This window comes from Idiotropiscis lumnitzeri, chromosome 13 (assembly GCF_059441095.1).
Source record: "Idiotropiscis lumnitzeri isolate Australia: NSW breed Sydney's pygmy pipehorse chromosome 13, RoL_Ilum_1.0, whole genome shotgun sequence".
Taxonomy (NCBI): Eukaryota; Metazoa; Chordata; class Actinopteri; order Syngnathiformes; family Syngnathidae; genus Idiotropiscis; species Idiotropiscis lumnitzeri.
The window spans coordinates 9,871,347-9,894,142 of NC_142403.1; the positions used below are offsets into that span (position 1 = coordinate 9,871,347).

Genomic DNA, 22,796 nt, shown 5'->3' on the forward strand with positions numbered 1-22,796 from the left:
TCTTTTGTTAATTGTGCTTAGATTAAATAATCTTTGTGCTCATTCGATGCAGCAAGGTCACGTTCAGGGTGGAGGTTGAGTTCCAAAGTTTTCTTATCAATCTGAATTATTTTATCAAGCGCTTTTATTAAGTTGTGAGTTTGCATTGTTGCCAAGAAATATGCCTTCCATTTCACCAAGGTTGTGTGACTTATTTTCGGAATCGTCCTTTTCAGAGAGAAAAAAGAAAAGGGATATTTTAACTTGTGTGGGGAAAGAGGAGGAAGAGAAGTGTGTTTAGGCTGTCCCGCTGATAAAAGGCTAATGATCACAGTCAACCACATATAAGGTCCTTATGGATAGAGCATATGTGCGAAATAACGCTTTCAGCATAGAGTAGAGGAAGGGTGCACACAATAATTGCCTGTAATGACTTTCACTGGCCACCCTGTGCACCTTTTAACGTAAAAAAAAAAAAAAAGAAAGACTCATCTTGACTTTACATTGTAAAGTTGGAGGTTGTGTGGCATTTGTGATTTTTTTAGCCAGGTCCACTTGACTCTGGTATTGATGGTTATTTCAGCTGTTATCTCAATCGTCTCAATCCTCAGTTGGTGATTTATTGGCGGGCAACAACCGCCATTCTTTTGGAGAGAGCTGTGATGTTTTGCAATCTACTGGAGAAATTAGTGAGAGTGAGAAAGTGAGATAACCTTGAACATTTAGATGAGCAGACAATGACCATTGTAGAAAAGGAAAAGAGGAACTTACGGACCAGTTGGAATTCCAGAAATAGACGCGAGCATAAAATCAGTAATACAGTTGAGCGTCGGTAGGGAATTTGTCAGAATTAAATGTGTCACTTTTTTCAAGAGGAATTAATAGAAATGCAATGAATCAAAAATCCAGATTTAAACTACTGCCATCTCACTGCAGAGACCGTTTTAATCAAATAAAAAAAGAACCATTGTTAAGTGAACTACAAAACAGTCACACACTCTAGGCGCTTTTGGGCACCACACCGTCACGCTCTCTCTCTTTTTAAGCACTCTTTACTTTCAAACAAAAATAAATTAACCTCTTTTGGGCTACTTTTGAGTCACTTCCTAAAAAATAAAAAATTATTAAAAAATATATATACATATATATATACATTCTGAATTGTTCCACTGTCTTATGAAAATCGTTTTTCTACTGTTCTCTTGATGATGTATTTTTAGTAAAATATATGTATTTTAGGGATTCAATCAGTATTTCTCCTATAAAAAAATAGTACACTTTACACGCCGGTGTTTTTTTATACTTCTGAACAGGAAATCAACCCACAAATCAACTGTAGAAGTTGGCAACTTGGCAATTAAGGCATGCTAGCTTTATTATAATTAGAGCACATGCATGCATGCATGCACAACAGCACATATTGTGCGCCCGCGTGCCATGAAATACAAGATGATTAGCGAAATTCAGTCACCCTTTTTTTTTTTTTTAAATAGGCGAGCTAATCATTGGACCAGTAGAAACTATGGACTGGCTCGGTGGTTAATTGTTCTTTGGGTACCAGCCTTGAAGCCAAATCTGGCGTCGGCAAGAAGGTGTTTAACTCTGTGACTGTGTACTACTTTTTATAGACCGCGACAGCAAAAGTAGTGCGGGGACTGTAAATCGAAAAGGATAAACAAAGGGAATAAAAGGCTGATGAAATAGGATAAAAGTGTTTCAGATGGGCTTTTAAAAAAGAATCAAATAAAGTACAATAGCCTTTGTTGTCATTGTCGTGCACAAAAAAAAATTTGAATACTACTACCTCCTAGTGGGAGATGAAAAAAGAGAGGAGGTAAAAGAAAACCGGGATAGTGTGCAGATGAAAATAATGAAATGATGCGCAAAGAGCAATATAATCAATTAAAAAAATTTTTAAATAAAAGTGAAACTTATAGCCAAACCCCGATAAAGAAAGGAATTTTTTCAGAGCGATGTCGATTTAAATTTCTGACCGAGTCAAATTCCAATAATTGATTAACCGATTGGTTAATTAAAAATATATAATGAAATAAAAAAACATTTTGGGGTCCTTATGCTTACAACAACATAGGTAGGAATTAATTAATACAGGCAGTCTGTTTTACAATACTTTGTCCTTTAGTATTTGTTTACAACAAAGAGAAAAATTTGCAAAAATCTGACATTTTTTTATTTAATGTTTAAACATCAATGTCTTATCTAGCAATGTGTTAATGTGTAAAAAAAAATCCACTTGGCAAACATCTGTTTTTGGGGCCAATAGAACGCCCCACCAGCCCCGTCGACGAATATGTCTCGCCGCATGTCGGCCACTGTCGACGGAAATTCCCAGGCTGAATTTTGGTCCCAGTACATCCCTTCTGGCCCTACTAATGATAATTAAAAAATGCAATAAGATACAATGAGGTGCCCGGAGCAAGCAGTATTGCTCTCGTAAACTATTTGATACTCTTGGGAGTGACGTCAATGTGAAACTGGCCTAACAGCTCATATGGCGGCTTTGAAAAACAAACAGTTTGTTGGTTTAAATAAGTCAACGTGAGTGTTGCGTGATTACAAATAGCTTTATTAACTTTTAGAATAGGCATTTTCCTCTTCTTTTTGCTCCCAATTCTAATTATAGAATAAAGAAGTAACTGGGAATCAGTCAACAGTGTATGGAATTGTCCTCTTTCTTTGACGGTGATTTTTTTTTTTTTTAAACATTTTCAAAACACATGGCAAAAATATTGATGCTTTTTCATTCCTGGGTTATGGCTTCCAAAGAATGAACGCATCAAACCGCAGAGACAGCCTTAAAGAAAACAGTCGCAATTTGTTTTTGCCATGTCCCACTGTGAGCTTGAGGACTGGCTGCTCCTTAGTTGCCTTTAGCTAATTAGAGGAAGAAGTGGCATAATCGTGACTCTCTGTTGGACTCGATCACTGTATAGCGAAAGGCGCCAATTAGTGCTATATGAACATGATTAGAGCAGAGTGCAGCATGGCCTGTTAGCGGCCCTGCGTGTGTGCGTGTGCGTAGCTGTGTGTGTGTGTGTCATGAACTAGCCAATCCAGTTTGTGTATCAGTGTGATGTCAGGTTGTTCGATTTTTGGATCGATAGCGGAGCCAAAACTGGGCCTTGACCACAGGGTGGGTAATCACTGCCGTCTGTGATTGTGTGTGTGGATATGTGTGTTTTGTGTGGGTTTCTGGCCTGTGTTGGCTCAGTGTGTGACTGTCCTTTGCAGCTTCTAATGTTGTTAATACTGATCAGCCACTGTATTGAATTCTGCGCCACTGGACGGACAGAGCTAATCACTGCCCGTAGACTCCTTGATCAATACCTATCTGCATGGAGGAGTATATCTACCTTTGAGGTGGTCCACAAAGAGCAATTGTGATTCTTTATAAATGGTCAAGACTGGAAAAAAAGAACGCAATTTCTCGGCCCAAACATTAAAGGTTCCGACAATTTGGATTATTTGGATTTGAAATCTTGGCTAGGAAATCAATGATGTCACAGTTGCTCTTGTAAACAGCTAAGGAGGTCAAATGTGCTTTCAGTCTCTGCCAATTTTCCATTTTTAGAGGTGTGAGCACTGTGTAAAAGAGAACGATGATACAGCAGGTCAGAAATATGATGGTTTGATGATGTGCTGTTTTTACTTTTGTATGTAAAAAGATTCAGATGGCTTCTGTTCAGTTCAGTTGAGATGGGCTCTATCCATCCACCCATTATTCAAATTCAAATATCCAAATTCACAGATGAGCTCTGTCCGGGGTTGCACTGTATAGATGGCTGCATTTATTGCACTTCATCCCTTTGCTCAAATTTAACCTAATGCTTATTTTGGCTCTCAATTGCTTCTTCACACTGCTACATGTATCGCTTCCGTATTTTTATTTAGTTTATTTTTGCACGTCTCTCTCTCTCTCTCTCTCTCTCTCAGTCGTACTCTCAGTCTAACTCTCAGTTAAAGGGCCGGTAAACGCAACAGTGCAAATATCTGAATTCCATACATACGGTTGGGGGCTATTACAGAGACGGTCAAAAACCCACTACCGTCCTTGGTTAGTACATTCTTTTTAAAAAAAACTTGTCGTCCTGAGTCCCCAAAATGAACCATTACTGCGATGGAATTCCCATCTCTGGAAATTATTACCTAATATCTGGCCTTGTTCTATTTACTGTATGTATGTACGCTTTTGTACAGTGACGCAATACTCTTATCTGTGAGGATCTCAACCAAAGGCCATGGACATACGTGCAGTATATATGTATACGTACTAAACAAAACTGATGACCTGCCTTGAACGTGATCTTGTCCTTCTCTCAGCTATATTTAGACCTGTAGCTGCTCTGAGATGTTGGCCTGTGAGTGTTTGTTGTTTTTTTGACAGTGGTCCACTTTGGTCGGTCAGGGTGGTGTGGAGAGCAAAAGGGTTCACAGTATACTGTAGTCACATTATGTAAAAGACATCTGAAGGTTGACATTTTTTGGGGGGGGTTGAAGTCATTGATCCATCTGTTTTCTATAGTATGTGTCCTTATTTGGGTTGCGGGCAAGCGATAGGCGGGGTACACGTAGGACTTTTTGACGGAGCAGAGCACACTAAATCACATTCACGCTTACCGGTATGCACAATTTAAAGACGGGCTAGGATGCCACGCAAATAAAGGAACATTCATAGTCTCTGTTTTGTCTTCAGCTGGGACTTTACTGTTGATGGGCAGCAGGGGGCGTCGTTGGCTTTCTTGCTTTGCTACTTTGCTCTCAGAATCTGCAGTATGATGAACTTTAGTTACATACATGGCTTGTTTGTCTAGCCTGCAGCCTGACAATTCCTCCCTGGGTGTCGTCATGAGGACATAAACACCGTCACGATCAAAGGGGAGACACGTTGAAAATGGCAGCACAAAGGGAGCTGTTTTTTTTTTTTTCTGCTTGTTCAAATCAAATTTGCAATTGGTTTTCCATCCAAAGAAAACAAATCCTCTTCAGTTCCTTTTTGCTCTCACATCTGCGCTCTCGCATAGGCTCGTCAATGTGCAGTATGTTGTCGTTAACAGCTCTCACGGTAACGCACGCTCCGTGCAGTGTCCCCTCATCTGTTTTGCTTCCTCACCTCTTGCCTCCTTCCTGGTGTGATGTGTGAGGCCTCCCAGCCAATTCCCACGCCACAAGAAATAAAAACAGGAGGTAGCATGTGTTTAGATATGCGGGGGTTGACCTTTGACACCAGTCCTGTGTCATTCCCCATCAAATAACATCTGCATGCATATCTTACTTAAATCCCTCAGCTCCGTTTCCCATGAGCACATTACACACATATACTGACATTTGTCATTTTCCATCCTGACATTCTGACTCTTAGCATAGTTGCACATACTCCATGACTGATTGAAGGTCTCCCAAGGATTTGTCTTTTAGTTCTCAAAAGTCTACTGGGAGTTTGGACGACAGTATTGCTAAAGTTATTTCAACTCCAAAATCTTTATTCACTTGCCAGTTTACGTGACAGTTATTAATGAAAGTTGAGTTCCTTTCCAGTGGGAATTGCTAATCTTCTTAATTGCGTAATATTAGGAAGGCTCTTAATATTGTGATTGCACTGAATCAAGCATTCATTTGATCCCAAAAGAGCCCCACTGTCTTTTGTTTACAAAATAATTCTTACTTTAAATCTATACGGCTACGAATGAATGTGGACTCGCTAACTTATAATATAAAAATGTAGCACAGTTTTAGTTTCTCGTCACTGCCATCCACGGAAGCGCTACAATTGACAGGAAGCAGACGAATGTTAGTGTGTTTGAGGCGTCTCTTGTTATTGGTCCAGTTTTGTTGATATCGAACCGATGAATGTGACGGTCCGATAGTTATCGTGCTGCCCTACAAAATATTACAAACATTGCCTTTAATGTTTCAAAGCATATTGAAAAGTTTAAACTGTGACAAAATGAACAGAAATATCTCTTAAACCTTGTTGCGCAACTTTTAAGACTTGTTTGCTCTCCAGTAAATTGAGGGAAGACCTGGCAGTGAATGCAAACTGCACATCCTGGGAACAAAAGCCGATGCTAGGATGTGGGTGTGTGAGAAAAGTTGAGTAGAACTGAGTTAAAGAGCGAAAAAGGGGGCGGGGGTTGTCATTTGCGTCACAGAACTGGAGAACAATGCTGAAGATAGGAGACCACCAAGGTCATCTTGTTATGAATGCAAACTGAATGAACAAGAAGTCGGCCTGCCTCTTTTTCTTTCTCACTTTCTTTCTCTGCCTGTCTGCATGTTTAGTGGAAAGTTTTACTTGATGTAATGCTGACATTGTCAACATCAATAACAGCCTTGTCACATTAAAAATGAAGTATGGCAGTTTGCAAAGATGGAAAAGGTTCCAGCTTAATCTTGTGCACGGCCAAATATGCTGATCAATGAAAACACTGCTTGCATTAATTAACTCCTTTATTTACAGGAAAAATCCACTAATCCTTCCGTGGTTGGATTTTGATGTTTGCTTTTTATTTTAAACACATGGAGTTGTTTCTCCTGAAGATGAGGTTGTTGTAGTACGCCCCTTTCATCAATAGTGGGAGCCCTCTCTCCATTATTTACTGTTTGAACACACCAGCAGGCTAGAAGGAACCTTAAACTATTCTAGCGACACCAACTCAGGTCCTCGAGGACCCCGACCCTGAAATGTTTCGGGTCATTACGAAGCTTCTACAGAGCTTTCTGAGTAGCTGATCATTTGAATCAGCTGTGTTGGAGCCAGGACACGTCTAATACATGCAGGATAGGGGCCCTCGAGGACCTGGCTTGGTGACACCTGCTACACTGACTGAAAGATATGTGTTGACATGCAAAGCTTTGCAAACCCTTAAGGTGTCCCGTCAAAACTGGACTAAACAGGATCTCATATATCCACAACTTAAATGTAGAGCAAGAGTTCCTCTCAAATGAATTGGTGAAGGGTATTTGGGGGAGCTACGTACGTAAGTTCCCTCACAGCTGCCTCAGTTCCCCAGGCGAATCTATTTTTAGCTTCTGACGTCACTGGCCTCCTCTGATGGAGCCTCGTCACGGCCTGTTTCACTGAGCTGGCACGGGTGGGGAGGGAAATCGGCCTGGGTTAGGTAGAAGGAATCGTCATTGAGGTAAGGGCTGCTGTAGCCCCGCCCATCTTGGCTATGTCACACCAATCAGGTGCGAGATGGTGCACTGCATCACTGTGCTAGATACAGCCCTGCTGACCCTCTACCCCTTCCCCCACCATCCTCTCCAATTCTCTCTCTCTGTGAATCGGGCAGGTTCATTCAGCATCAGTTGCATAATAGCCTTCTTCCATTTATCAGCCGCAGCTATAAGTGGAGTGCTGTAGACAGGTTGTGCTAAAAATAGACTCCAGCAACCTTCAATTGCTCTGTGAGAGCACTATTTTCTATTGTTACAACCAGGCCAGAGGGGTGGGCTGGGGTGACCTATTATTCAAAGAGGAGGAAAAATACCCCAAGATCTGAGCTCGTCATTTTTCACCCAAAGTCACATTACCTTCCAACAAGGTTACTGCCCAATCGTACATTGATTGCTTCCAGTGTCTCACAAATGGTTAACCCGAAGACAAGCGCTCATGCGCTTCAGTGTGTCCTCGAGCAAGGCAATGTTATCCTGAAATTAATATATTTGATATTATCCAGTTTCATGAGGGTTGCATAGTGCACACAGATCGTCTTTAAATGTAACGACTGGTTAATAAAGGGTGTGGAGAGGTAATATGAATGAGCGGCGCGACTGATGTAACATGCTTCACGTCAGTGTTGATGTCATGTTGATGTAATGAGCTAGCGGGGAGGAGGTGTGCGTTTTATGGGTCTCTGAAAAGCAACGTGTCTCAAGGACGAAAAGATTCTAGCAAATTTTGCAGGGATCAAGATTGTGTGTTATGCTTTAACCGTCATACTGAGCCATACCTTGTGGAAATAATATATTTCATATACTGTATAATGCACAGACCAGCCACAATATTTTGACCATTTGTATCCGACTCAAGGCAATACAAAAGTGGTTTTAAAATTCCGACAACAAGCTGAGCTTCACTTCTATAGTATCTTTATTCTTCTTTTTGTCCTAGGTTTTATTTAAAATTTATTTGTCTATCTGTGCATTTAACATTGAACATTTCTCTGTCTTTTTTTTTTTTTTTTTTTTTTTTTTTTTTTAGTTTTGATGTGGAGAATGGCCTATCGGTGGGTCGCAGTCCTCTGGACACCCAGACCAGCCCGGGTTCTGGTCTGGTCCTACAATCCAATGTCCCACACAGTCAACGCCGTGAGTCCTTCCTCTACCGTTCGGACTCGGATTATGACCTCTCTCCCAAAGCCATGTCGCGCAACTCGTCTACGGCCAGCGACTTGTGAGTATTTCATTACAAATAAATGTCATTTTTATTGATTATTTTTTCGTTTTTTGCAGTAAATTAGAATAATTAAATATGCTGTATTCACTGTTGTGTAAATATTTCATATCCCCATCTGTGGCGTAAGTGGTATGTCACTCCTTTTTTTGAAGGGAGGAGGGATTGAAGCAATGTGAAGTCAGTTGGCTACCTCGGTGAGACAAAGTGGAAAGATTGCTGTGATTTAATTGCCATGATTTAAAGCACTGTCTTGGATGCTCACCACTGCAAAAGTGTTAGACCGTCCCCGCATGCAATATTGTCAATATCCCAAAATAATGGCCTCAGTCATCTTTTCAGTTTTTGTTGAAAACAAACTAAATTATGACCATATTTTATTTATCCAGGGATTTAATTGATTGATGTTAAAACTAAGGATGGAGCCGATTTTAGAAGTGACCAGCATCCTGATGTGATGTTTTAGGCAATAATAATAATAATTTTGGGCCATTATTTTTAAGAGGGTGCCAATATAGTGTTATGTCGCATACCTAAAGTTGTGGAGTGAAGCTAACATGTTCAGTAACAAATTCACAAGAATGTTCATCGCAAGTCAACCAAAGCATGTTGCTCTTAAACTTCCATGTTCAAGTTAAAGAAGTTACATGTTTTACTTGTGACATAATCCCACACACTTTAATTTAATGTTGCACAAATGGGTACTCGACAATAAAAGTATCTACTAAAGAAAATTTTAGATTTAGAAAAGATTTCTTCAAAATTACAGTTCAACCACTGCAGAGTCTAATCGTCATGAAAATTTGGGTAATTTTGTGTGTTCACTGAGAAATTGATACAAATCTTTCCTTTCGAGGGGAGAGTAACATATGTTGGCAACAATGGGGGCATCGTTTAAAATTCTTTTCACACACACACACACACACACATGCATGCAACATCCTTCCTTCACTATGAATTTAAAATGTTGCAAGAGGAAAGTAAGTCGCATGATGCTCACTGAACAGAAAAGACTTAAAAAAAAAATTCTACAGTCAAATGGAACATCCAATTTAAAGTCTTACAAAGTGCATGTTTGTATTTGCAGGCATGGAGAAGACATGATAGTTACCCCATTTGCACAGGTTAGTGGCATTTACACGTCACAGCTCTACAGTGGTTTCACTTCAGAGTATCTTTATTAAATCAAAGAAGCTTGATTTCAATCCAAAATAGATTTGTCAACATGATCGAAATCAAACTGCCAAGGCAAAGCCGAATAAAGCTTATTCATATAGCACAATTTCATACGAGACAACTCAATGTGCTTCACACAAGCAAAGACACAACAGCTAACGACATTCAGAAACAAACCAGCGAAAACAAACGTCATGTCATAACCTAAACCCTCTCTGTGTTTTACACGCAAGCCTGCATCTTCGCTGTTTATTTGTCTCTTCAGATTCTTGCCAGTCTACGAACAGTGAGAAGTAATTTTGCCATACTCACCCATTTGCAAGATCGTGTGGGAAACAAGTAAGAGCGAGCAAAAAGAATGGAAAAAAATATCTTCTCGACGTTTTCCTATACCTTATCTTCCCAACTGGCGCTTGTTGCAGGTGGCCACCAAGCAGTAACCAGCCACCCCTGTGGAAGCCATGTCACACAGGTCAGCACCAGCACCGCTCCTTCAAGAGTGATGACATGTGGTTTCATATATAATTAGCGACATTGTGCCCTGAGATGAGATAGATATGCTTCAATGTTGCCAAATATTGATTCTATTGTAAAAAATGATGATGCAGCACTGATTTAGGGTGTTTTACTGACTGACCCTGGACCTGTATTTGTCCTCTCAGAGGAGCCTTATCAGAAACTGGCAGTGGAGACTCTGGAGGAGCTGGACTGGTGTCTCGACCAGCTCGAGACACTTCAGACGAGACACTCGGTCAGCGAGATGGCGTCTAATAAGGTGAGAATGTGCACCGATGAGCTACATCCGCTCATCTGGGTTCAGCTGTAAAGGGCGCCGTTCCTTACATTTTTTTTATTGAAGTTGTTGATCAAGCAAGATTGGGGAGAAAATCCATGACCACACTTCAGCAAATCAATGAATTGAATACAAAATGTGTGAATATTTGATAAAAATTTAAAAATGTATTTGAATAGGTTGAAAAAGATGTGCTACTAATTGTATACTGTTTTCTTCACTGGAATTTGGGTTTGTAAACGTCAATGTTTTATTTTTTTTTAAGAGCATTTCACAAATTTAAGCCAATGTAAGTGTGTATAAACACTCGTGCTCATGAACAGTGATGTCACTGAAAGAGTTAACCCCTCATCCATCCCTCGCCCGCTTCTTTCCCCCTCCATTTCGGAGTTGGCGAGTCAGCTTCTTCTCCTCTGCCCATCCTCTGAAGGAGGCCAATCTGATTGGATAGAGGGGAGCCAACACTGTAGGCTGGGGGAGGGACAAATGATTCCCACAGTCTCTGCTTTTTATGTTTCTCATTGACAGTGTGTGAAAGTACTTGAATGGGCGACATCAGTCGCTCCTTTTTCTCCCCCTTTATTGAGCACACATTTGCAGTTATCTCCGCTGCACCGCCACTCCATTCTCCTCTTGACAACCGACCCAACCTTTGCATCACCTTCAGGACTGCGGAAACTTTTATTTTCACTGGCGCTTCTCTTCTTTTTTTTTTTTTTCCAACCATCTCTGCTGAGTATAAAGCAGCGCAGCGACCAGTTGTAGGCTGGAACTGAGCAAACAATTAATTTGCCTGCCCGTTGAATTGGATTTAAAGCAGAGAAAGAGCAACATGCACGGAATGGCATGCCCGCCGTGTTGGTTCTCTGGGGTTGTCTGTGCCGGAGACTCAGACAGGTGAGCATGCTTTGTTTACATCTGGATTGTGCTTGGTATTGGTCAGTAGTGCAGACTTTGCAGGGGTTGTGTATCAAGTGAGGCACATGCAGAGGAACAGGGCATGCATGTTAGACAGAGCAGGCATTATGCATTTTTTATGCTTATTCCATTTTTTACAGTACATGTGGAAATAAATAAGAATACATAAAAGTGAGAGTATGAATGCTTGCAAATCAACGAAATGTCATTTGCTACACATTTTTCATCTATTGTATTATTCTGCATATTTGTGTCTGTGACTGTAGCACACTGCACCATCCTCCACCTCTCTCTCCTCATGCTAGCGATGTCACATACTGTAAACCCCTTGTGCTGTGATAGAACGTAAATGCTGAATGCTTATATTTTGGGGGAATATGAAGGCATTTGTGAAGTTTGTAAGTTTGCACAACATCTTCACCGCTGAGAATGAACATGCAGCAGAGCTGAAGGTGTTGAATGGACATACATAACTGCCTCTACATCTGTGAGCCACATGATAGAAATGGTCTTGCATCTTACGTATTACAAGTACACATTAAAGTATGTCAAGTAAATTTTACTCTAACGACTCTATATTTCGTCAGAGTAAAATATTCAGCGTAAAATTTTCTGAAAATATTTTACGCCGAATTTTACGCTCAATATTTTATTCTCAAATTTTACTCTGCTTACTGGGACCAAAATCTAGTCTTGTTAGAGTAAAATGTACTCTGCGAAACTTACTGCGTAATTACGAAACAATACATTTAAAAAAAAAAAATCACGAAATGAATTCTGATTAGTTTTTCCCAATGATGGTACTTGTAGAGGAGCATTTTTTTTAGGTGGGTCTTCCTGTAAAACATTTCAGAACCACTGCCCAAGTGGCTTGATTTGTGACACTCATATTACAGATTATCCATTTTGTCTACATGCAGTTAGTTACTGCTATATTTTCCACATGCAGATTTAATATATAACATTCATAAAAATAATGGCACACACAGACGGATGATCAGAAGATGTGCAAGGTGGGCTCGAACTGCCCACGTCAGACAAATGGCTGACTACATGATCCGAAAGGGGGAGGATATTGCAGTTGACATGCCAATGTCATTCATGAACTCCAGCCAGTCTAATTCCTGCAATGTCAAGCACGGCATACTCAGGCGTGGGATGATTGGACGGGAAAACACTACGTCGCATCCCACAATTGCGCACATGGGCCATTTTACACACAATCCTACCAGCGCAATGTCTATCAAAATCCCAAAAGAAAGAAAACTCACACTTAAACTGCACTTTACGCTAGACTTGCGCCTGGAATGAAAATAAGGCCCTTCGTGTTCAAAGGTTAAATTCCTGCTCTGTTATTGTATGACACAAAGAAATAATGCTTTTAGGTAGTAGCGTCCCAATAGTTAATTAATCAATTACACATGAAGATATGGAAACAATTATTGCACTAACCACATTTTTTTTTGTTCACACAGTTTAAGAGGATGCTAAACCGAGAGCTGACTCAACTGTCAGAGACCAGTCGCTCAGGGAATCAGGTGTCAGAGTTCATCGCCAATACCTTCCTCGGTGAGTTTTCAACTCAGAGCAGAAACTACAAAATAACCACCGACAATAATGTAACAGTCTCTATGTTTTTCCCAACACTGACAAAAAAAAAAAAACAGGCTTTGAATCCTTTAATAAATATAAAAAATATTGCTATTCAAAGCAAACCAGAAAAAAAATCTGCCATTTAAAAACAAAACAAAAAAAACAAGTTAGATTAAATGAAATTAATTAATTAATATGAATTAGATTCATAGAGGGCTGGTGGATAAAACAAAGGAGAACACTTAATTGGTGATAATAAAGATCAGGGATGGGCAACTGGTGGCCCTCAATTAATTTTTGGTGAATTAATTAGGTCAAGAAAAGAAGTTAAATAGGAAGCAGGTTATAAGTTCACTAAATCTAAACGCAAACCTGTTTGCCTACTTTGCTATAAAGCTATAAAGATTTCAATTGAAATTGCCAACACAACACCGATTTCTCAAACAACAGCATTTTTATTTTGGACAGTAAATTTGAATTGCATGAGGAGTTGTTCAATGTGTGTGCATGGAACAATAAAATACAATACAATGTATATTTTTTGTCTTTATGTGTGTGGGGTCTGCCAAAGATAAAAAATCTTTTCAGATTTGAGTAATCCTTATGTGTGTACCCGGCCAAATGAACTGCTCTATGAATTGTTCTCACTTTTATTATTAGTTGAAGCTCGGTGACGTCTGCTCGGTACTGAGACATTAGGCTATATATGGTGTGATATATGGCAATTGTAATTACTCACACAACAAATCGAAAGGTGGCCAAAGACTTTTGCACACTTCTCTACAGTATCTGTAATTGTTTTCCTAAAGGACAAATGTCAGTTTTACATTAGAATTAAGATTATTCTTCAATTTTATCCATTTACTGTATCTGAAGGGAGAAAATTGTATCACTACTTTATTAAATTGACGTAAATACGGAGGAATTTCAACATTTTAAATGCAGCGTTATACAAAGAATTGTAAATATTAGAACAGATCTGGAGCAAAATACAGAGATTGTTTCTCGATGAGAGCCCAGAAGGAGAGGGTTGCTTCTTATGCAGACAGCGAGTACGAGGGTTTTTCCTACCCTAAAAAAGGAGGCGGCGTGGTGACAGACAGCATTCCCGGACACATTGTGTGGCGTTGCCGTAGCAACAGGGTGCAATATTATTAGAGGGCATGTTGCATCAATAGAAGAATCAGTCTCCATCAGCCGCGCCGGGAGGATGGCGGTTGAGCCGAATAAGGAGGTCGCCGTCGTTCACGCAGGGTTTTGATATGGGTGCCTCGACGTCCAACCTGGCTGTCCTCGGAGATGACCACCATGGTTTCTGGCGTGAGAAAACGAAGGCACTATGAGGGAGGTGAGCGGGGCCACATAGCTTCTTGTGTGATGCCAGCACTTGTACTCGCTGTGCATCCTTTCGGTGCCGCGTCTGATTTGGATGTAATTTGAGTGTTCCCGTATGTAAAGCTAAAAGTCATCCTTTAGAAATACGGCAGAACTTACGGTGTGTAATCGTAAGCTTGCTGTCTGTTCTTACGCCTCCAAATTGCCACATGGAATATTTTGCTGGATGTAAGAAAAAAAAAAACAACAACCTGATGAGTCACTTTGAACAAGCACGTGCCCATGGGGACAGCATCTTTGGGTCAACACATCATGTTTTGCCATAAAAGGAGGCCAAACTCAGACAAAAATTCTGTTCAAAAATATTTAAATCCACAAGTTCAAATAAATGCTTACTTATAGAGCAGTTTACCCAACATGACTTTCTGCTGGTGTTTACACAATACTGTACATGATAACAACTATAAAAATAAATCTCTATCACCCTCTTTATTTATTGCGTTTGTATTCATACAATATAGTTGATATTATACGTGAAAACTGAGTTAAACATATGCTTTTCAGCCGGTATTACATCTGGTCTTGTTTATTAGCGTTTCTTTCTGATTTTACGCTTTCTTGTTCAGGTTCGAAGCTTTTGGTCATGAGCAAAATCCCAATAGATAAACACTTTGCTATTGAAAAAATACTTTGTGGTCAGGTGTTTGAGGGGCAAATGTAAATCACCTTTTATTATCTTATTGTTAAAACATTTAATCAATTTACTACATAAATCTTTAAAAAAAAAATTACACACCTATTTGGGAGTTCTGAATGATTTCAAGTGTACACGAAATATATAATTATGACTGAATAAAGTTTTATCTTTTTGGTATTTTTCACATTTTCAAAAGCAGCGCAAAAATGCTTAGTATCAGACACTCAGTATGTATATTTTGTGTTCACAATTCTAAAATGAATGCTGTTCTTGCAGAAAAACAACATGATGTGGAGATCCTGTCTCCGCCGCCTAAGGAGAAGGAGAAGAAGAAGAGGCCCATGTCCCAGATCAGTGGCGTGAAGAATGTCACACAGAGCCCAAGCCTTGCGTCCACCTGCATCCCTCGCTTTGGAGTCAACACCCCACAGGAGAACCTGCTGGCCAGCGTACGTCCACCGACAGAAACGCACACGCAGAGAAAGAAAACATACATTATAAATGTCTTGTTTCACTTCCTCAGGAGATTGAGGATCTCAACCGTTGGGGTCTGGATGTATTCAAGATAGCGGAACACTCTGGAAACCGCCCTTTGACGGTCATCATGTTCTCCATCTTCCAGGTAGGAACACCTTAACGAAATACACCACAAAGAAAGTTGTAGGCCAAGAAACCCCCCAAAAAATGAATCAACAAAAGAATTAGAAATGACAGTGAACTGTTATTAATTTTCCAATTTTCCTGAAGTTTATGAATGCGTCTTTGGTCATCAATCTAGGCTAACGACGCATAGTGACAGGCAGAACAATTAGCTGTAAATGCTCTTTCACTAGAAGGTACATGACTCATTTGGTCTCTACTTTCTTTCGCTGTTTGTTTGGCGGGGTGCTATGCGATTTTTCCAAATATAAAAAAAGGGCCTTGACCCAATGAGGTTGGAAAACGTTATCTTAGATCTTGGTCTCACTTTCTGGAAGAAGTGAGACCTTGTATAACACCAATTTTGCTTGCTTCAAATTCCTGTTGAAATTTCCGAGAAAACCGACACCCAAAACAGACAGAATTAAGAATTGTAGTTTTAAACATGTTCAGCCAAACCATGTCATTTAACGACTAATGATAGTCCTCTAATGCTAACAGATATACAAAAAAGAAATTTGCGTATCCGTTCCAGTAGCAATTGGATAAATTCAAACTGCTACTTTAGCACACATGGAACAACAACTGTTTTTGCTCTGCTATCTGCATATTTTTTGTAAGGGACTATCTGTGTCTTTTATTTTTGCTCTCAATCAAGTTGCATCTACATCCAGTAGACATCAATCTCCAAATTGACAAATTCTCTTTGACTCGTCCCAGGAGCGAGATCTTCTAAAAACGTTCAGGATCCCGATTAGCACCTTCATCACCTTCATGATGACCTTAGAGGACCATTACCGTGCTGATGTAGCTTATCACAACAACATCCATGCAGCTGATGTTGTGCAGTCCACACACGTGCTCCTGTCTACCCCGGCTCTGGAGGTGAACCGTCCAATGATTCGGAATCGAATGTGACCAACACTTCTGAGCATGCCCTTTCCAATACGATGCCTTTGGTCATTTCTTTCCAGGCTGTATTCACGGATTTAGAAATCATGGCTGTTTTGTTTGCAAGTGCCATTCACGATGTCGACCACCCCGGCGTCACAAACCAGTTCCTAATAAACACAAGTAGGTCTTCTGCTCTTTTTGTCTGTATTTAGAGTCTGGAACATTAATGAGATACGCATATTTAAGAGTAAAAGGGTTTTGATCATTTTTTAAAAAAGAGATGTCTGAGAAACAATTCATTTAGTGTTTTGACCGCAAGTGAATGATATTTTAACTTCGTATACGCACAATCTTACACCAGCCGCCGCATTATGAACATTTTCACAAGTCAAGCAAAATTTTGCCTTCTCGCCGATAGTAGTGCTCAGCTTTGACTGACACTCAAAGATGTGTTCATTTCTTATTTCTGAGGTACTTCTCATAATATTTTAGTTGAGTCTCTGACTTTCTTCAGTGAGTTTCCAAGTCACATATTTGAGGCAACCTCCTCCTTCTCTCTCACAGGTTCCGAGTTAGCGTTAATGTACAATGATGCCTCGGTGCTTGAGAACCATCACCTCGCTGTGGGCTTCAAACTGCTCCAAGGGGACAACTGTGACATCTTCCAGAACCTCAACAAGAAACAAAAAGATTCCCTCCGCAAGATGGTCATAGACATGGTGAGACTTGTGTGCTCGAGATGACTTGTCTCAGTTCAGGATTTTATTTGGTTTCATAAACATTACACCGGTTAACACATAAACTAAAAGAAAATAGATAAATGTTTTTGTTCAGCGCAGTTTACATGTTCAAGGCTCATGTTCAAAAATGCAATCGTTCACCCCAAAAAAAAGAAAAAGGACCTCTTTGCGTTATCTCACAATGATTGCAAGAGAACCTTTGCGAAGGAATGCAAACACTTATTGTGAGTGAACGTTAATTTTTTTTTCGTCTTCCATGCCTTTTTTTTTTGTTGGTGTATATAAACTTGGGTCCCCCCCAGACAACAGGATTTTCTTGCCAATATGCACAATCACAATGCTCCCCTCTCCGGTTCTTTTATATAAATAATACTCGGCTACCATCGGTGAATCGCGCAAAGAGCCGGGTCGTCATGTGATCACGCGAGCGCTCTCCCTCGGAGGACTGGATTCTTGACCGGTGGTGGAAGAGAATCGTTGCGTGTGACTGTGATGAGATTAGCTGAGCACGCAACAACAAGCCAAATTATTAAATACACTATTTTTTTATCTTTATGTGTGGCATCTGACAAAGATAAAAAAAAAAATCTCGTTGTTATTAGCTGACGGGCACACTATAAAAAAATAAATCCAGAACCTCTGACTGAGAGCCAAATGCGCCACATTTGTTCCGCAGATTTCTGTTCGTTGATGAATGAACTATATTCAAATTATTTTTCCAAGTTTAATGTACGTATTCAATGATCATGATTAGCATTTTAATGCGTCACCTGTGATGTTGTCATTAGGTGCTAGCCACAGATATGTCCAAACATATGAACTTCTTGGCGGACATGAAAACAATGGTGGAGACCAAGAAGGTGACCAGCTTGGGAGTTCTGCTGCTTGACAACTATTCAGACCGAATCCAGGTTAGCGTCACTCCTGTTGACACAAAACGCAGAAAGTTTGCAATTGTTTGCCTGAGCAGGGCTGTTTTTCTCACAAAAGGCAAAATCCAAATGGAGTGTAACATTCAAGTATCTTCAAATGTTATCATCTAGAAAAGCTAATTAATATTCTCAGTGCTCGAATAACTTCACTTCTTTGTCGTCAGAAAATTTGGATTGAGCAAATTTTTTTTTTTTTTAAATTGACCCTCACTGAGAGAACATCTTGTTGTGATCGTGTTTATGTCAAGTGATTTCTTTGTCAGTACTATTGGTTTAAAGTGTGGCTAGCAAAAGATATCCCGATTTGAAAATGTGCCATGTCCCAATAACTCAAATTTAAAATGTGCGTCTCCCCCAGGTTCTTCAGAACATGGTTCATTGTGCCGATCTGAGCAACCCAACCAAGCCCCTCGAGCTTTACCGTCAGTGGACGGACCGCATCATGGTGGAATTCTTCACGCAGGGAGACAGGGAACGCGATAAGGGCATGGAGATCAGTCCCATGTGTGACAAACACAACGCCTCCATTGAAAAGAGCCAGGTAACACATTAAAGCTTGCTTGTAATTTGGGAGCGAACCAGGCTGATCTGTTTCTTTTTGTTTTTTTACGTACAACACAGTGCAAGATTTTTTAGATATTATTTGAGATACCGGTGTTCTGAGCTAAGAGCACGAGGATTAAATGAATTCAACTCGTATTTCGAGGCACCACTGTATATTTTCCGCCCATGTAGCAAACGGAATATTTCAAAGCCTGATGCAATGAAGTCGCATACAACTGCAACCACAAAAATAAACGGTAATACTTTATTTGGAGTTTGTTCATAATCGTGACATGACATCTGTCATTAAGTGTCATTCCATAACCCTAACCCTGACCCCTAACTCAATTTTGCATCAAAAGTGACATAATTTAATGAATGACATCTGTTATAAGTTCATGACAGGTGTCATGTCATGCTTATGACAGTCTTATAACAGTCTTATGAACAAACGTCAAATAAAGTGTTACCCAATAAGCATACAGTACTCAGCAAATGTTTCAAGGTCAATTAGGTTGACCTGTAAAGGTTATTGTGCATTTTCATTTCATCTTGCAATCTCAAACGGAAGCTAAATATCCCTAACTTTTTGTGAAATGAATATCTCTCCTATACTGTTTGATGCAGTGTCAGTGTTCATGTTCTCATTGTTGGTATTCTTCGCGTCTCTCTTCTCTAGGTGGGATTCATCGACTACATTGTTCACCCCCTGTGGGAAACGTGGGCGGACTTGGTGCACCCTGACGCTCAGGATATCCTGGACACCCTGGAGGACAACAGAGAGTGGTACCAGAGCATGATCCCGCGTAGCCCCTCACCTTCTAGTCCTGACGAGGCTCACTCTGAGCTCAGATCGGGAGGTAGTCTCGGGGGGGCTAACCCTTCAGCAGGGGTAGGCGGGGACAAGTTCCAGTTTGAATTGACACTTGAGGAAGAAGAGGAGGATGAGGAATTGGAGTCTGACCTGGAGAGTCCACTAGAGGATGACCCGCAATTGGGAATGGAGCGGCACCAGGACTCGTCCTCCCCCACGACATCCCCGGACCCGCGCAGCAGGTACCACCACCCTTCTTCGCCTCATTTGTCACGGCCCACCAGTCTGACGTTGCAGAGCCCCCACTCTTACAGGACATCAACCTTGCCCGGTCAGGATGGACCTAACTGTGAGGAGGTTGACAGTGCCCCCTGCCTGCATGAAGGCACATAACAACCAGCACAACCTGCCCTGCTAAAAAGACACACGGCAGCACTGAGAGGAGGCAGGGCGGGCCCTTACCTACCAATAAAGTCTGTAAAATCACCACAGTCCCTTTACACTGGAGACAGCCTCTCTGTAGACGGAGGGATGATCCCCCTCTTTTTCATTTCATATTTATATTGGCCTCTCTTTGGGTGCCTCCTCAGTCTTTGTTTCCCACCTTCCTTTGGGAATGTCACTTGGACCGGGAAAAAAAAAAAAGGTGACAAAAGGTAAAAAGAAACGTCTTCCTCTGAAATAACTGTAACTTTTGGACGTGAGCAAATGAGAGTTGCAGTGGTATGACAGGGTCTTGGAGATTATTTTGCACCATTTGAAAATATACAATTCTGAATCTTATCTTGTGGAAATGATATGTCATTCTAGTTTTTGTTGAAAGATATTGAGGCGATGCGATATTTGAACGGGCGAGGAGCAGCAAGAGAATTGATGGACCTAATCCTCAGGGTATGAAGAGAAACACAAATCGAATGTAGCATGGATGTTGTGCATGCCCCCATCCCCAGTCATTCCTCTTAGAATTTACCTCTTATCTTCACAACTGGGACTTGTCTAACCAGTTTAAACCCTTTAAAATTAGGCACTGAGCGCAATCACATGAATAAATATCTAAATAAATGTTCATATATATATATATATATATATATATATATATATATATATATATATATATATACGCACACTACCAAAACACACCTGATTAAAAGCCACAACAGCTGACTACTTTGTATTTTTGTATTCATAGCGGTGGATCTCCACATTAAAACATGGAAAAAAGAGATGGATTTTTTAAAAACCTTTATTCACCTTAAACACGGCGGTCCCCCCAAAAATGCCGAACACAGTTAGTTACACTGTAGCCTTCCAGCACATCTTTTGCTCTTGAAGCTTCATCAGGCTGAATTCAGCCTATGGAAAGCCGTTGATCAACTTTGCGATTAGCAGGGGATGTCCTCCGTTTCCAGCGATGGTGGGCATCGGTCGTCAAGCAAACAACAGAGAGACGGGGGTCGCACTGCAGAAACGGCTGTGTTTATGGCACTCGTTCACAATGCTCATTAAACTCAACTGATGATGCTTATTTCGATCTCCTATCTAGTATATCCTCTATATTCACTCCAACACAGCTGCGCGCACACTCCAACCGCCAAATGGCTGATGAATATTCTATATGAGAGTGGAGTCAGTGGACTCAGAAAATGTCCTTAGTTCAGTGTGACATGTTCGTTAATTTCATTGATCAGATCTGAGACTTTGGGTTAATATGTTGTTTCATAAATAATCTCTGCCACGTTTAAAGCCGCCGGGTTCAAAGTGTGGGGAAAAAAGTAGCGACTTATAGTCGGAAAAATACTGTATATTTGTATGTACAGGTGATGTGTGTGTACATATGTATAGCATACGTATAGGTGTGTGTGTGTGAACATATACATATATATATAATGTATGTATGTATTTATATATAATTATATATAATGTGTGTGTGTGTGTATATATGTATATATATGTATTCATATATTAATTAGGAAACCAGCTTGTAGCACCTCAGATTGAGCACTGAAGAAGACACCATCTGTAGTCTAAGCTTTATCCCTTTTTTTTTTTTTACAAAAAACCTGAGATTAATTTATATGGTGCCCTTTTTCCAAACTTACTATGACCTAATTTTTCATTTTCCATACGCTGGTTGTGTCTTTATGTGGTTAAAACAATTTTTTTTTTTAATTATTTCATCAGAGTGCCTCCAGTTCGCAGTAGCACTTTACCATTTCTGTCGTTCAAGCTCTTCGAATGTGTTACTAAGGGCTTCACCCACTGTAGACCTGCCCTGCACATCAGAAATGCTGTACAAGTTACCTGAAGCTGGGCAGGAAATGAAACATTTAATTGATATGGAATTTCACTAACTTGATGGGACATCTCTACAGTGAGTTATTGGTTATAATCAGTTTTCAGGTGCAAAAGAGAAATCCCATCTATGCCAAACGTACGAACCAAAAGCTTTCAGTCATTAAGCTTTGATTACCTCCACCGAGCATGTGCGCGCCTCGGAAAGTAATGTTTTCAAGCACATGGTAGTATATCAAAATATACTGGCCCGTCCATGTCTTAAATAGCGATAGGCATTTGACAGCACTTCCTTGATTGGCCATTTGGAGAACTCGCTAAATATTATCCAGGCGCTATCACTTACAAGTCCAACAAAATTGCGTAAGTGTGTAAACGGTTGCAGCAGTGTAACAGTGTATGTCTGTTCTTCCAACTCATGTGTTTGGTTGCTAATAATAATGAGGTAATGTTGTAGTTTTGCTCTTGTCAGCTAATTGCATGAGAAGACCAAAAACTCGAGGCTACATTTGAATGTTTTTTCCACCTTGTTTGCCTGCCATTGCCCTTAAATCATTTCAAACTGGTGCAAATATACAGTCCAAATATTTTGGCAGTGACACAAGTTCCACGCTTCTGTACACATTGCTGTATGAATACATTTTCGATCTTTATTGGACAAATAAATACAATGTAGTTTTTCAAAACGGTTGCCGTATGCTCAGGCACACCAACGATTTTGGGCTAAATCTGAAACAAATGATTAAAACTGCTCTTTCCAAAACATCAACAATGTACATAAACTAGTGCAGCAAAGTTTGTGATCCACTTGAGTCACTGTCAAAACATTTAGCAACTTTTACCTTTGTCTTTCATTTTTTCCAAATGAACTTTACTTTTACCGTCAATACTTAAGAGCTTAGTGAGTTTCAGCCTTCACATCTTAACTCATGATAATCGTAACCACAGTGCCTGCTTGTCAACGAAGCATCAAGTCACCTCAATTATTTATTCATTTCTTTAAGCTTGTTTTTGTCAGCAAGACACATGAATATA

General features: G+C 40.2%; 1 protein-coding gene across 5 annotated transcripts in view; it reads left to right on the top strand.

Moving 5' to 3' along the window:
- Window positions 1–20,114, top strand: part of LOC148324263 (3',5'-cyclic-AMP phosphodiesterase 4C-like) — a 62,683-nt gene extending 42,569 nt beyond the window's left edge. For 3 of the 5 annotated variants that reach the window (XM_088313055.1, XM_088313056.1, XM_088313057.1), the window contains 14 exons: window positions 8,204–8,395; window positions 9,483–9,519; window positions 9,837–9,910; window positions 9,994–10,043; window positions 10,234–10,346; window positions 12,758–12,851; window positions 15,184–15,356; window positions 15,431–15,529; window positions 16,267–16,431; window positions 16,521–16,620; window positions 17,005–17,159; window positions 17,969–18,091; window positions 18,471–18,653; window positions 19,335–20,114. In XM_088313055.1, coding sequence (XP_088169181.1) covers window positions 8,204–8,395; window positions 9,483–9,519; window positions 9,837–9,910; window positions 9,994–10,043; window positions 10,234–10,346; window positions 12,758–12,851; window positions 15,184–15,356; window positions 15,431–15,529; window positions 16,267–16,431; window positions 16,521–16,620; window positions 17,005–17,159; window positions 17,969–18,091; window positions 18,471–18,653; window positions 19,335–19,862 — 2,086 coding nt within the window. In that variant the 3' untranslated portion in view covers window positions 19,863–20,114. Of the gene's footprint in view, window positions 1–8,203; window positions 8,396–8,550; window positions 8,593–9,482; window positions 9,520–9,836; window positions 9,911–9,993; window positions 10,044–10,233; window positions 10,347–12,757; window positions 12,852–15,183; window positions 15,357–15,430; window positions 15,530–16,266; window positions 16,432–16,520; window positions 16,621–17,004; window positions 17,160–17,968; window positions 18,092–18,470; window positions 18,654–19,334 lie in introns of all 5 variants that reach the window. The other 2 variants (XM_088313054.1, XM_088313059.1) reach the window with 1 other exon arrangement.
- The last annotated feature ends 2,682 nt before the right edge of the window (window positions 20,115–22,796 follow it).